The 16723-nt window shown below is 42.0% G+C and overlaps 1 protein-coding gene across 2 annotated transcripts in view; it reads left to right on the forward strand.

Moving 5' to 3' along the window:
- ttll11 (tubulin tyrosine ligase-like family, member 11) overlaps positions 1-16723 on the forward strand; it is a 235523-nt gene that overhangs the window by 30322 nt on the left and 188478 nt on the right. For both annotated transcript variants that reach the window (XM_078549956.1, XM_078549957.1), the window contains exon 3: positions 259-392. In XM_078549956.1, coding sequence (XP_078406082.1) covers positions 259-392 — 134 coding nt within the window. The remainder of the gene's footprint in view (positions 1-258; positions 393-16723) is intronic.

Below are 16723 nucleotides of genomic sequence, written 5' to 3' on the forward strand. Positions count from 1 at the left end.
TCAATTCAGAGAAGTTAGTCTTGACATGTTTTAATGATATCATGTTCAAGAGCTTTATTTTTGAATATTGAGCTTCCTTTTTGGATGCAGTGTGCTAGAAGCATATTGCTTTTTTAGCCTCCTGTTTTTGATAAATCTTTATTTGCTTTTTAGTATAATCGGGATTAATATACTTTATATCAAGCTGATCTGTTGAACTCAGCCATGTTTTGTCATCTTTAAAATTTTTCTAATTACAGTTTCCTTTATTCCTTTTAGGCATGACGGAACTAGTGCGTAAAATCAATTTTAGTCGGGCAGTTCGAACAATGCAGCAATTATTCCCTGAAGAATACAAGTTTTACCCTCGTTCTTGGATTTTGCCAGAAGAATACCAAAATTTTGCAGATCAGGTAAAATGCTGTGAAAATTACAACAGTATCTGTACCATTGTATGATCAGAAAACATTCCAGGATGCATCATAATTTCTGTTCAGTTTACATACATTTACAAGAAAGGAAGTTCAGAGCTGTGATGGGGAATTAAATTGTCTGGTAAGGTTTGAGACAGGTGAACGTGTATCATTTTTTACGATGCATCTTAGCAAGTACTTTAGTACCCTTTTTTTAAATTTACCACTCCATTAAAAATAATTGGCTTTAAAGATTAAACTTGCTTTGCTTAAAACAGATATCACATGTGGGAAAAAAATACTCCTAATTAGCTATTGGGCAAGTTGATGCCCCAACGAATATGTTTTAATCCTAATGTTAGAAGACTACCTCTTGCATATTTATGATTCTCTAAAAGTATTTTATTGAATAGGAGGTGCTTTGAAACATCTGGGGGTGTGAATGGTAGTGTATAAATGTTCTTTTTTTCCCTTCCTTCATTCCCTCTTTTTTTTCCCTTAAGCCACTGTAAATATTAGTGCACATTTTACTAATATGGCCTGTGCTTTTCAATGAAGGATGAAATGTGACCTCATTATAAGATTATCACAGTGAGCAGAAATTAAAGCTCCAGCAAAGAAATAACAGCAATGTGCTTCATTGTCATTAGTCTCCTAGGAACAGTGGCAGCAAACCGACTGCCTATTTTCTTTTTTTCACTCTTCCTTATTTTGGGAAGGAGAATTGGACTGTATATAAAAATTATCAGCAACCTGCTATTACCTATTCCTCACCTGGCTGGAACAGTTTGTGAACCCCCTCATGACAGCAGACCAAGTACAGCAAGTCCAAGCTTTACATAGCCCTGTTTAAAGTTGTTTTTCTTTAATGTTGTCTACTCTTTAGGGCCTTTTTTCAAATTTTACATTGCCATTTTTGATTCTATGTCGGCTGCGCTCTGGGCTAGCCATTGTCATGTTCTGACGCCAAGCTGCTGCTTCAGTCACCAGAGGCTCAGGCTGCAGGGAGAGAGTGAGGCCTGAGATCCAGGAGCAGGCACATAAGGCAGGGACAGGAGACTGTTGGCCGCCGAACTGAGTAACCCGGAGTGGAGGAGGGAAGTGTGCTCCTTGCATGGCCCCCCTGGCGCCATGGCGCAGCTCTCCTGGCTCCATGGGGAGGCGATGGCGTAGTGGTATTGTTGCTGGACGAGTAATCCAGAGACCCAGGGTAATGCTCTGGGGATCTGGGTTTGAATCCCACCATGGCAGATGGTGGAATTTGAATTCAGTAAAAATCTGGAATTAAAAGTCTAATGATGACCATTGTCGATTGTTGTAAAAACCCATCTGGTTCACTAATGTCCTTTTAGGAAAGGAAATCTGCTGTCCTCACCTGGTCTGGCCTACATGTGACTCCAGACCCACAGCAATGTGGTTGACTCTTAAATGCCCTCTAAACAAGCGCAATAAATGTAGGCCTAAGGGTCCAGCTCTGGAGACGAGGGAGAGAGAGATGGTGGGAAAGGAGAATAAGCAAAAAGTTAAGCTGTTTCAGGAGTCCTGTGGGTGAGACACAGAAGCTGTGCTACTCAGGGCTTGTTTGGGTGATTTAGTGTTATCTAATTTCAATGTATATAATATTACTGTTATATTCGGTGATACTATTTTGCAAGTTATTCCAGCCAGGAATGCACAGTGCTGCACCTGTACGGTACACTAATTCAACTTGTACATTTGATTTTTTTCCGGGCAAGAAATGTCTGAAGGAACCTAACTGAGGCTTTAAGATTGATTCTTATGGGAACCCACAATTCACTCTTAAAGTTGTTTCACATAAAGTCGTGATTTTTCAAGAACACAACCACATCTTTAAATAGGGACTTTCTGTATCTAAAACAATAGTACTCAGTTTTTGTCTATCTGGACTGTTTTTAGGTTGGTCAGTGGGTTGATTTGGTGGGCCAGCTTGGTGCACGTGAGGCTCGCAGAGGACTGGAGCGTCTGATGCACATGCAGCTGCCAGACGCTGAGAAGGGTGTGACATGCAGTACATAATAGTATTCTATTATGCAGACATGGATGGGTGTGAAATTAGATACTTAATTGTTATTCTGTTACACAGACGGGGTTATAATTCGTATCTAGGGTGTATTATCTCTACATAAATTTACCATACTAGAATTGATGCAATTTTACGTCTAATGTACAGAACCTGAAATGCTTTAATACAATGTTTGAGTGTTGCATCATTTTAAATTATTCCCACAACTTTTATAATCAGTGAGCAAGCTATAACCACCCATCCTTTACCACAGTTTCCCCAGTTTTAACTAAAGTTTGGAAGGGCAAAATCTGTAATTGTACTACTGGCTTTCACTATTCAAGTGAACAAAACTTTTACATATCCACTGTTTGGGCTGTGCTGAAATTCAGTGACCAATGTTTTTGAGATTTTATAGCCACCATGAGCTTTGGTTTGTGGTAACCCCGGCTGGAGGGATTCTTTCCGTGAGCAGTGGGATTGATGGGAGGGTTGGGCGAGATGATGGAATTGGTTAAGTGTGGCAAAATAATGGGCCAATTATTTGATACAGATTATTCGAGAGTTATTCTTTGTGCGAAAAATGATTCACTAGATTTGAATGAAAAGATTTTAGAAAAGCTGTCAGGTGAATTAAAAGAATACATCAGCATTGACTCTATAGACAAAGATAATACCCTCCAGAGTTTCTACACTATTTAACTCCATGTCACCACACAAACTTAGACTCGAGAAAGGAGCACTTATAATGGGAGGAATCACAATCGGTCGGGTTGCCTCTCTGCTCCTATTTTTTTTCCCCCTTATGTTGGAGCTCCACATTTCTGGGCCGGACTTCTGAACTAGACCTTACCAGAGATGTGGAGCATATCTGTTCTGGGAGTCCTTTCTCTTAGTGCAGGATTGCCAGGGGAAAACAATCCACGCCTCCTTTTTATGGTACTAGCCGCTGTATTTTGGTAAATATTCTTGTACACTGACACTTAAAAAGCTTTCAGACATTTAAGTAGCTTTTCACTGTGTTAGTGAATGTGTGTGAGTGAAGTAGGTGGGCCGGGTGATAGCGTAGTAAGGTTGGGTTGGTGGTGGGGAGGGGGGCGGGGGTCAGTTGTATAGTTACCCAGGAGTTGGACCTAATTTTGTCTTGTCTAACATTTCCTGGGTAACTATTCATGTAAGTGAGTCGTAACCCTCTGAAGTCTCTGACTCTAACTCAAGAGTTGGAGACTTTTTCAGCGGGAATTGCCCATCAGAAAGCCAAGCTTCCCATGCAATTCCTGCGTGGTCAGTGCATCGGGACTTCCAACGGGTCCCCACAGGCATCTTTTGAGGTACATCCGGTCACAGCATCCAGAGATTGAAGTTCTGGGTCAAGGTTGCTGTGAAACTTGAATCCTAAACTTTGTAAAGGAACAAGATTGGTAGTCAGGAAGCCGTTTTCTTTGATGATTGATACTGAAATTATAACAGATTTCAGGAAGTAAGAGTTTATTTCTCAAATAACATTGAGCCCATCAGATAAACCTGACTTTCAACTCAGGAGAAAAGATCTCCTGAATCTCTAACTTAAAATGCCATTGTGGCATCAATAGCATTATTTGCCTGTATCTTCCAATGTCAATTAGACCTCGATGGCCCTCCTGTGCCTGTTTTCAGACAGGTAAGATGGTAGGAAGTAGATATGCATTGGAATACTGTTAGGAAATAGTTTAAGTAAGCTATATTTATGGTGTTGGGAATGAGCTTTAGCTTTAAAGTTTAAGTTTGATTTGTATTTCTAAATTTGTCAAGTTGAGTTTTTAGTTTCACTTTAACAGGTGCCTGCATTTCTAATGAGAGTTTACGATCATAAGAGAGATAAAGCAAACGCAAGAGAGAAAAACTGTGCTGTTGCCCAGCAACAGGGGTCCAAAGGGGCAGGTCCCTCCCCCACACCCCCACCCCCACACACCCCCACCCTCACCCCCCCCCCACCCTCACACCCCCCCCCCCCCCCCGCACACACACCCACCCACCCCGCACCCCCCCCCCGCGCACACCCCCCCCTCCCCCCCCACCCGCATCCCCCCCCCCCCCCCGCACACACACCCCCCCCCCCCCCACCCTCACACACACACACAAAACTAGAAACAGCAGTTTGATTTGGAAGCTGTTTGAGTTCAATTGGTTTTGAAGACAGCTGTCAGGCAGAAGATGCCTAGAAGGCAGATAGCCAGTCTCAAGCTAAAGTTGGTTGAAAGTAGCTGCCAGAAAGAAACTGGAGTAAAAGGGACAGCCAGTCCCAAGCTAAAGAAGAAAGTCCCCAAGAATCCAGGGGAGTGGAACAGGAGAAAGTTCCAAGCAGACCTTCTAGTCAAAGGAAAGACAGGAACCTGGAAAAAGCCCTGTTAAGTGAAGTTGAGCGTGGGGCAGAGAAAGGCACCAAGCTTAAAGCTCCAAGTTGCAGGAAGTAGAGTCAAAGCAATATAAAGGCTTGAAGCATAAGATCCAAAGAGGCAACTGAGGACCTGTAACTCTTTGCGGTGGGCATGTGGAACACTGATGTACTGTTCACAGTGAAGTTGGTGAGAAGGAGTGCGTGGAAGAAAGCTTGAATGCATGTAGTGATCCAGGGGTGGGGAACATTTGAAGGCGAGTTCGAAACCCTGGAGGTGAACCCTTGCGAAAGGCGCCTAAGAGTGCGGTTTGGGAGAAGATTCCAAGGCCAGTTCTTGGAAAGTGGAAATTACAAACCCTCGTGTGAAAAACGGAGCTCAGTGAAGCTGGTTGGTTCACTGTGTAACAAGTGTCTGGGTGGCGATGAGGAGAGATCCATAGCATCTGTCTGCTGCCATCTGTCACTTGGTTTCCGAGTGTGACACGCCTGACCGCAGGCCGCCTGTTAGTTTTGTTATGATGTGGCAGATGATGTGTGCCAGGTGGACCAAATCCACAAGGGAAACTTGGTCGCACTATCACAATGGTTTTGCACTTTATTTATTACGAGAAGATGTGTGCATTGAATTCAGAAGTAATGAATCCACTAAGACCTTTGGAGATTTTTTAAAAATTAAATTAAAATATTTATTGACAAAATAAAAAATTTCAAGCACGTACATATGACTATAATTGCTTCCTACTATAACAAATCCTAAAATTCCTAACTGACCTGACTCCCAGTTACACACCCCCTTTAAGGCAACAGTCCAAAATAGATTTTAGATTTAAAGCAGAACCAGCAAGTTAGCACAATACCCACTTGACAGTGGAATTCCAAATGGTTTTCCCAAACTTCAGTTACTTTACATATTAGACTTACGCACAAATGGCTAGAGGCTTCTTGAATGCTGTTTCACAACTCCTGTTGGATGTTACATGGTCTTCTCGACGTAGCCTTCATTCTTCTTTATATATGTTTCTCTCTTTAATATGTAAAATCTATTGTTCCATATGTCTTTGAAACTATATCTGCCTCAATATAAAAAACTTTCATGTTGCCAATATTGTCAGTAACCTTTGGGAAAAATAAACGCGCTCCTTAGCCTTGCTCATCTGGCTAGTGTTAAACAAGACTAAGATCCCTTTGAAATCCACCAATCCCTTCATTTATCTAAAAATGAAAATTTCCTTCAAATCTTACATGCTAAGCCAGCATCCATGTTTACTCATTAGTATGTAAAGCACCTAGCTTCTTTTGAGGATTTCAAGCTTGCAGTCTACTTGACTCCAAGAGTCTACTTGTCTCACAGAACCACATATACTGGCCCCCCCATAAACCTATTTCACAATAAACCATAAAAATATTATGAAAATTATTATGCTTTCGTCACCGTTTACTTACTGTGAACATTAGAGTATAAGGTAGCTTTTGTAACTTGTGTTATCCTTACAAATCTGTATCTGTAAAGGTATAGTTGTGGTTGAAGGAGTATTGTAATATAGTTAATCTTCTTGTTTAATAAATGTTTTATGTTTTTGTTAAAAGTTCATTAGCTGACTCTGTTCAGTAGCCCCTCTCCACATATCTAAACAAACAAATAAAAGCTACGATCTATCAAACTAGGTTCCACCCTGAGATCAGGCTTGTCCAGTGGTACCCTCAGCTGGGGATCATAATAATGCTGCTTGCCTCTATCCCTTGCCCCACCACCTTAATTCCCTGACCTCCTCATTCTTGCTGATGAGAGGGTTTGAAATCTATCCATGTAATTCTAAACTCTTTCACAATCTGCTCTAACCATATACAATACTTTTAAAATGACCTAGTTGTACCAATAGATGGCAGTGTGTAAACATGATGAGGTCCATTGTACAGAACTGCACTATGGTGATTTCTCAATTGTCTGAAAGGAAAATTTTCTGTTATATCATCCTAGAGAGCGATTGTGTGCAGTTTTACCAGAAGGTGGAGCTCCATAATTTTTTTCATGTAATTTTCAATGCTATGGTTTGCATTCCAGTGGGAATATTTTACGTGAAAGTGGCTAACTGAAGCATTGCAAACAATGGCATGTCACCTCCACAAAAGAGACGAGGGACTGGATTTTTGGGTCTTGCTGCAGGGGGTGGTGAGGTGTTGGTGGATGATGACAATACCGGTGCTGGCAGCCATGGCATCAAGTCACAATTCTCTTTCATCAGAACAGGTGAGGTGGCCCTGAGAACCCACCTGATCCACCAATGGGTGCAATTAAAATTGTAAAAGAGCTTGTTGTAAAGGAGTAAAGGAGCATACTGAAATTTTGATAGGGGCACGTGGACTGACACTGGGTCATAAGCAGACCAGGTGCATGTCATGACTGCTCCAAGAAATTAGATGGGTGCATAAAAGGGAGGCTGGCTCAAAGGCAGACTTGGCTATTGGCAGAGAGGTACCATTGGTTGTATACAGGTTGCAGGAAGTGTTTAGCATACACTCTGGCAGTTCAGGAATTTTCACCCTCCTGGCATCATGGGGGAAAGGAGAAGGCATGATTTCAAGGTACAATTGGGAGGTCACCTGAGTACAAGGAAGGCAGCAGCTAGCAATGGGAGCGCAACTCTGATTTTGGTTCCAGTGGCAATGAGAAGCACAATGCCAAGCTCCCTGGGCATCAAGAGAGAGACAAAGGCAACAGAGGCCATACCCTCAACACAGAATCTACCGCCGAAGGCTAAGCTACCCGGATGTGTCAGAGAACCAGTGCTGCAGGAGATGTTAACTCCCTAGGCAGATGGTCACAGAAATTTACGCCCTCATTGCAGAAGACCTTGCGCTGCTCATCACGCCCTGTCAGTGGCCATCAAAAGTCACTGGTCTTGGACCTTTTTTTGCCTCTGGCACCTTCCAAGGATCAGCTGCAGATCTTGGTGACATATTACAAACCACTGCACACAGAATCTCAGAATTTTTACAGCGCAGAAGGTAGACATTTGGCCCATCATGTGCACTGGCTCTCCGAGTGAGCAATTTATTTAGTGCATTTCTCCCGCCTTCTTCCCATATCTCTGCACACCGTATCTCATGGGTTACTGATGCCCTGTTTGTGAAAGCTGGGCAGTACATTCAATTCCAGACGGATGGGGCCTTACACACACACAAGTAAGAGGGTTTTGCCTCCCTTTGCTAGATTCCCCAGGTGTAGAGCATCATCACTTGGTGCCTTGATTGCCACAAGAGGTCAAGTGACCAAAAAGGCTTCCATTCCCTCAATGTTCTGCTGGTCTGTAACCATAACAAGAGCCTTGTGCACGTGTGTGCCCACTTTCCTGGCAACTGCCGATGGAGTCCAGGCTGCTGCAGCCCCTCATTACGCACGCACCTCGCCAAAACTACATGGTTGGATTCTGAGGGACAAGGGGTATTTCTTGACAAGCGAGAGCACCTCAGCTGCTGCTCCAAGAACAGGCTTTCTTTCTTGTCACTCCCGTAGCCCTGCATTTGTGCCCACCTGAACAGGGCTGTCTGTCCTCCAAGGGAACTGCCCATAGTTACCCCTGTCTCTCTCACCACCTTCTGCATACTTCTGATGAGCTCATCACCTAGTACCACCCTGCCTATGCATGCATGCAGACCCGCCAAATTAACAATATCTGAGCTGGTGGAGGGTATGTTCGTAACTTGCTAGCCCTGAGATGGTCTCTGGCAGCATTTGACCCTTCTGCCTCAACATTTTGAAGCTGAGAGACACAAAAAGAGACTGCAAGAACTAGTCTTTGAGAGTAGAAGCCTCTGCAATGCTGAGGCTTCCCAATGGAGCTGTTTTTGACATGATGTCAGTTGGGCTGGAGAGAATGCACCCCTGTAATCTATTCATTTCGCCACCAGGCATACTCAGTTTGCCTTTCCAGACAGTAGTGCAGTGGTAATATCACTGGATTAATAATCCAGAGGCCCAGGCTAATGCTCAAAGACTCTCAGACATTTACATCACAGGAGGCCATTCAGCCCATCATGTCCACAGGTCAACAAAGCTCTGACTACACTAATCCCATTTTCCAGCTCTTGGCCCATAGCCCTGGAGGCTATGGTAACACAAGTGAATATCAAAATGCTACTTAAATGTTACGAGAGTGTCTGACTCAACCACCCTTTCAGGCAGTGAGTTCCAGACTCCCACCACCTTCTGGGTGAAAATTCTCCTCGATTCGCCTCTTAGCCTTCTGCCTCTTACCTTAAATCTATGCCCCCTGGTTCTTGACCTCTCCACTAATGGAAAAGTGCCTTCCTATCCACCCTATCTATGCCTCTCATAATCTTATACACCTCTATCAGGTCCCTTCTCAACCTTCGCTGCTCCAAGGAAAACAACCCCTGCCTAACCAATCTTTCCTCATAGCTCAGACCCTCCAGCCCAGGCAGCATCCTGGTAAATCTCCCCTGCACCCTCTCCAGTGTAATCACATCCTTCCTATAATGTTGTGACCAGAACTGAACACAGTACTCCAGTTGTGGCCTAACCAGTGTTTTATAAATTTCCAGCATGAACCCATGCTCTAGAGACTTGGGTGCAAATCCCACCACAGCAGCTGGTAGAATTTAAACTCAATGAATAAATCTGGAATATAAAGCTCGTCTCTGTAGTGTAGACCATGACGACCATCATTGGTTGTTGTAAAGCCCCCATCTGGTTTACTAATGTCCTTTAGGGAAAGAAATCTGCCATCCTTACCTGGCCTGGCCTACATGTAACAACAAACCTACAGCAATGTTGTTGACTCTTAGCTGCCCTCTGAAATGGCCTAGCAAACCACTCAGTTTAAGGGCAGTGAGCAACAAATGCAGGCTGAGCCAGCAATGCCCACGTCCCATGAAAGAAATTTTTAATAAAAATTTGCTCGTGGCCAGCTACCTTGGCGGTCTCCAGTGCTCCCTTTTCCATGGTGGAGATGATGTAAAGGATCCTGTCTGGCCCCTTTCACAGGCATTGTGTGCCCTAAAAAAGGAGTGAGCTACCACCACTGACCTATGGCCACTGCCAGTGGCTCATTGACATAAGCTGCTTATTTCAGTGCTGGTAGGTTCTCAATGCCATTATGGCTCTGGGTCACATGTTCATCTCATGTTCAGGAGCAGCATGCGTCCTAAGGTTCCTTGGCTGGAGTGTTTGGACGTTGAGCACCCAGAGGCTACTCCAAAGGGTCTGTTGTTACACTCTCCTTACCAGAGTGAATAAGGTAATTGAACTTCTTCCTGTACTGCACCCAATTCCTCCTGACCACACTTCATCTGCCCATGATCTCCACCACCTCTATGGGGTGGGTGACCTTCTGCCAATATGTGGAAAGATCTCCTTCCTCTCCCTTACTGTGTCCAGGAGAACCTCCAGGTCTGCATCAGCAAAGTGAAGGGCAACCCTGTCCTGGGTTCCAGACCTCTGTTCTTCCTGAAATACAGCAATTATTCCATTTAAATGGCTGCTGCGGTTGGTTTTAAATCAGGCCTGCTGTTTTTCAGTCCAACCTCCATTCTTGCCAGAAGCAGTCTCAACAGCCAGTTCCAGCCCCAAAAGAGAAACCAGAGACCTTTTACCACTAGTTTTGTTGTTCATTGCATTGGTTTTGGTTGTGTAACAATAATTTTTCTGCCATGTGGGTGGCCGTTCATCTGGTTTTGTACTGGACAGTCCAGATTTGCACTGGCCTGTTCACCATCCAGTATCGGTTGCCTTTTATGTTCGGTATACTAGGATGTATAAAGATGAAAGTGGATAGTTGATAACTAGAAGGGGAAGTAAATAGCTGTAGCAGTGGCAACTCTCAGCTTTTCCATCCTCCTCATGGAAATTCTTCGATGCCTCTCTATATAAAAAAAAGTGTCCCCATACTCAGCATTTTAGCTTAATTGGGGAGGTCAGGCCTTCATCTCATCGCTTATTGGAACGACGCACCATTGCTTATCCAAATCTTGCCTTGTGAAAAAAATCAGCTAATTTGTTTCCCCTTCTAGTGGCCTTGATAACATGGCCCCATCTGGCCTGCTCCTATTCTGGGTCGGCGAGTTTCACTGTGCACGGTAGGCTCCGTTGTTATGCTGATAAGCGGGTCTGGTTTACTCGGGCTCAGAGCTCACACCTCCAGCTTCTCCATTAGCACCAACAGCTTCACAAAGAACTGCCCAGAATACTCCCCCTCTCTCTTGTCTGCCCTGTCTCATGCCTGCCCCCATTCCTCTCATTCACTAAAAATTAAAATATAAGCCAGTAAGATCTAATAGACTGAAGGAACAGGCTTAAGAGCTGAATAGCCTACTCATGTTCCTGTGTTACAAAAGGGAAATCCAAGCATCTGAAATGTCGTTTGAAACAAATTAGCCGATTTTTTTCACAAGGCAAGATTTGGATAAGCAATAGTACGTCGTTCCAAAAAGTGATGAGATGAAGGCCTGATCTCCCCAATTAAGCTAAAATGCTGAGCATGGGGACACTTTTTTTTATACAGAGAGGCATCGAGGAATTTCCATAAGGAGGATGGAAAAGCTGAGAGTTGCCATTGCTACAGCTATTTACTTCCCCTTCTAGTTTCTGATTAAAATAAGCTTTAAGAATAAGTTGTCTGAATGTCATCTTGCTTCTTCCATGTTCATGTTCTGGAAGATCCAAAAAAAAAGAGAAAAACGATAAGGTGCGGGGAACCTTGTGGGAAACCCGTAATCTAAAAGATTTTTTTGTGTGTTTCTTTTTCTTGCTAAACATGCCTGCCAAACTGTTTTGATGGAGATTAGTGATGCAAAGCTATAATGAACTGCAAGAAGTTTGTCTTACCCTAGACAGTGGGAGATTTACCATTTCAGACTCCTGGTAGAAATCGTGATTTTGATGGACTGTCATAGTGGAGTTAGAAACTGGAAAGAGAGCTGCTTGGAAAATTCAGTGGTGTATACTGCTACACTGATTGGCAGATGCTCCTCCCCAGAAGTTTATTCATTGTGTTTTTCTGCATTCAGTTGGGACAATTGTTTTATACTTCCAATCCTTTAGAAGCTTTCAGTTGCACTGAAAGAATAACTTGACCAGTCTAACAATTTTGTTTCCTTGTAACTGTATTAATGCTTGTGTGTGTACATGTTATAATATTAGTATCTAATCTTCAGATTATTGGAAGTATGATGAAAGAAGTGAAAGATTTATGAATTATTAAAATGAAATAGAAGAGAAGGGACCCATGGAAAAACTTTTAAACGGTCAGATATCCTATAGTTCTAGTGTATATAGCTTTTATTCTAATTTCTGTCATAGTGGCTCCTTTTGCTATGAGTAGTTTTCCCTTCTATAATCATTTTGTGTCCTCTACCTAACCACTTTACAAATCATTCATTTTCTTTTCTTGTATTTTTTTGCTCTACTCCCTTTTCCCTTTTTCTGTTCCTCCTTATAAGCTGTTCCAGTTCTGGTGAACAATCATAGACTTAACGTTAACTTTTCATCTCCACAGCTGCTGAACATTTCCAGCATTTCTTGTTTTTATTTCAGATTTCTAGCATCTCCTTTTTTGAAATAAATAACCTTTTTACTTGCTTAGGTCAGATTTCCTTTGTTGGAGTCCTGAATGTGAAAGGCACATATATGATGCAATTGACAAACATTCCCCAATCAGCCTCAAAAACTGGATAACTGAATTATCAATTGAAGAAAAAAATAACATAATCAGTGGCTAAAATATTGTTGCTGTTTCATTAATAGCAAAGTTCATAGAACTACTAGAATTTGAAAAAGCTGACTTGTTTGACTTGTATGATATTTAGCAACCAGTCAAAAATGTAACTAAATATTCAGAGTTTTAAGGGGTTTAAGTAATTCTGAATGTTAGGTGAGTGCTCTATATATTTTATCCCCTGCATTTGAATCATTCAAGATTTTTCCTTTATTAACCAAAGAGGGAAATATTTTTAACCCGGTGTACTTTTTATTTAATGATCCATGGTTCAAAGAGTTTTATGCCAGAATGCTTTCCTGGTCTAGTTTAACTATTCTCAATTTTGGAAATCAATTTATTCCTGGAATGTAAAAATGACGGATGAAAAATGCACTTATTGGTAATCAATGGGATGAAAATTGGGCCGATTCTACAGTGAGGCAGTGGCCTGCAGCACCTGATTAGCTGCCAGTGGTGAAGGTGAAAATGAAAATGACCCTCATTGTCTGTATTTTATGCACTTTCCTAGAATATTAACCCAAATAGACTTGCACCTAAAATGATTTGGTGGAAGAATCGGATCCAAATCTAGTGTCTCACTTTTCTTTCCATCAAAATAGAGCAGGATAAGGTTAAGCATGAAATTAAAGGCACGCATACGCAGAACTAATAAAATATTTTCTGAAACGTGGGACAGTAGACAATGAGGGATATTTTCACCTTCACCACTGCCAACCTCACTGCAGAACCTACCTGATTTTAATTCTATTGATTACCCCCAATAAATGCAATTTGTCATTTTTACATTCCAGAAATAAATTGATTTCCTCCCGCTATTTTGATGATAATAGTCATGGCATATCTTGGATGAACAGATTCTAAATCCTGTTTAGGAATCTGGTATTTTAACCATGAAACTGCTTAGAATTCATCCAAGCCAAATAAATCCTCTGTAGTTTAGATGCCATTCCAGCTCTATTCTCTGAAATTTAGCCTGCTCACCTATTGTGAGGATGGGATTCTTCATATCGGATGCCTTTGGGAATTTAAATAGATTTCTTTTTAGTGACTTAAGCCTCTGAAAATGTGCCTGTATGTTCTGAAGACAGAGTGCCTTGCAAAAATGCAAGGATGTTCTCTAACACATAAGGTGTTGTGATGAGCATGGAAATATCAGTTGTGGAAAATGACTGCCAGGGTTGAATAAAAGAGCTAAGAATGGAATTTGTTTTATTCTTTCATGGGATGTGAGCATCGCTGGCTAGACCAGCATTTATTGCCCAAAATTATGTAGATTTTTATTTTTGGAAGATCATGAAGAAATTTTGTGGATGATGTTAGATAGAGTTTTCAAGATTTAAAGGGCATTGGGTTTGATTAATATGGGAAGCAAAATGATGCGCTCAACCCTACAAGCCCCATTAGTTTAATTATCCAATTTAATAATCCAATCCCGAGTCGCGGGGAGTCGGAGCCTATCCCGACAGGCAATGGGCGCTAGGCGGGGTACATCCAGGATGGGACACCAGTCCATCACAAGGCTCTCACACACCGATATTAAGGGGCAATTTAACTGGAGCAAATCCACCTAACCAGCACGTTTTTGGACGGTGGGAGGAAACCAGAGCACCCAGTGGACATGGGTAGAACATGCAAACTCCACACAGACAGGCACCCGAGGTCTGAATCTCTGGGCCCCTGGAGCTGTGCGGCAGCAGCGCTAGCCACTGTGCTACCGTGCAACCCTGCTGCAAATTATCTTTCTCAGCCATTCGTTTCCGAAAACATTAGTGCCAACTTTGGTCAACAACCACTTTTTCCTGGATTTAACAACATTTTGGGGGGAGTGTAATGTTTGGCTTTATATTGTTGTTAGCACAATATCATGGCAAGAAAAACTGATTGCAACATGGTTTTGCATTGAACTGGAAAGCTCTCAACCATATCCTAATGTAAGGAATATGGTACTGTTTAGTCAGTTAGCTGGAATTTTATAACTGCCTGCTCTCGGCTGGGTGGGTGGGGTGGGGGGTGAGGGGGAGAAAAAGATTGAAGTTGAAGAAATTACCTGACAAATTTTCATTTTAATCATTTGTATTTTCACACTTAAAATCTTCTTTTTGTACCTATTCAGTCATTTTGTGTTGAAAAACGCCTTTATTTTAAATACATTAATCTGTAATTAGATGTACATTACTCCTACATTAGTCATTTATGACTGAAATGCTGCATTAGTTTTACCTTTGGGATGCTATCTATTCCATCTGCCATCATAAATTTCCATTGTATAGGAAAGGATGTTAGCTGTAGCTTTTCAATTTCATTGAAAACCTGGGTAGTTTCTGTGAAGCATTAAACATATTGCTTTAACATTTTTTAAAATTGCATGTTTACTTTTCAGCATAGAATGTTAGAATTTCTCAGATGGCAAATATAATCTCAGAATGGAAGGGCTACACCTAGATGGCCTAGTATTTAAACCATATACAAATTTGTTTATTTTGGATTTCAATTCTGGTTGGTCTAAAATAGGCAGCTGTGATTTAGGTGGACCACCATTGAGCTGCCATGGAAAACATTTGAGTTAGGAGGCACAGTAAATTGTGTGGGTGGCAGCAGGAAGCTACGAAAACACATACAGATTAAGTGAATGGTTAAAACCAAGGCAAATGGAGTTCAGAGGATGTGTAAAATCATCCCCTTTGAATCCATGAGAGACACATTTGAATATCTTCCTATTAGTGACGCACTAGGAAGCCTGGAGGAGCAAAAGGGACTTGGGTCATGTACATAAATCACAGAAAGCGAGTGCAGAGCTGTAGAGAGTAATCACAAAAGTTAATGGAATGTTGGCCTTTGTCTCAGGGCTAGAACACAAACCTAATTGAAGGGTGCTATGCTTCAGTTGTGCAAAGCCTGGGTCAAACCCTATCTGGAGCACTGCGTTCAGTACATCACACCTTAAAAATATTAGCCTTGGAGGGGGAACAGTGCAGATACCAGAAAGGTTAAGGGTTAAATTATGAGATTGGTTGCATAAACTTGGCTTGTATTCTCTGGAGCTCAGAAGGTTGAAGAGCAATCCAATTGAGGTTCTAAAATTATAATGAATTTAATAGGGTAGATATAGAGAAACTGTTTCTGCTGATGAGGGAATCCAGAACAGGGGCGCAATTGCAAAATTAGAGCTAAAACATTTCAAAGCAAAATCACGAAGGGTAATGGAAATCTGAAATACTCTCCTGCACCAACACACGAACCTCGGCCCCTCGAGCCTGCTCCACCATTCCTCAGCCTCAACCCCACATTCCTGCCTACCCGTGATAACCTTTTACCCACTTGTTAATTGAGAATCTATCTAGCTCTGCCTAAAAAAAAATTCAAAATCTCTAATCTCTGGCTCCACTACCTTTTGAGGAAGAGAGTTCCAAAGACTCATGACCCTCTGAGAGAAAAAATTTCTCCTCATCTCCATCTTAATGAGCGACCCCTTATTTTTAAAGTGACCCCTAGTTCTAGATTCTCCCACAAGAGGAAACATCCTCTCCACATCCACCCTGTCAAGACCCCTCAGGATCTTAAAGATTTCAATCAAGTCGCCTCTTACTCTTCTAAATTGCAGTGGATACAAGCCTAACTTGTGTCCAACCTTTCATCTTAAGACAACCCGCACATTCCTGGTATTAGCCTAGTAAACCTTCTCTGAACTGCTAACACATTTACATCTTTCCTTTTAAATAAGGAGACCAGTACTGTACACAATATTTCAGATGTGGCCCCACCAGTGCCCTATACAACTGAAACATAACCTCCCTACTTTTGTAATCAATTTCCCTCACAATAAATGATAACATGATAACATTCTATCAGCTTTCCTAATTACCTGCATACTAGCCTTTTGTGATTCATGCACTAGTTCACCCGTATCCCTCTGAATATCAGAGCTCTGCAATCTCTCACCATTTAGATAATAAGCTTTTTTATTCTTCCTACAAAATGAACAATTTCATTATATGGCAATGGCATAGTGGTATTGTCGCTGGACTAGTAATCCAGAGACCCAGGGTAATGCTCTGGGGACCCGGGTTCAAATCCCGGAATTTGAATTCTATTTCAAGTTTAAAAAAAACCTGGAATCAAAAGTCTAATGAAACCACTGCCAATTGTCGTAAAAACCCATCTGGTTCTCTAATGTCCTTTTAGGGAAGGAAATCTG

The sequence above is a fragment of the Cetorhinus maximus genome, chromosome 10 (genome assembly GCF_964194155.1).
Source record: "Cetorhinus maximus chromosome 10, sCetMax3.hap1.1, whole genome shotgun sequence".
Taxonomy (NCBI): Eukaryota; Metazoa; Chordata; class Chondrichthyes; order Lamniformes; family Cetorhinidae; genus Cetorhinus; species Cetorhinus maximus.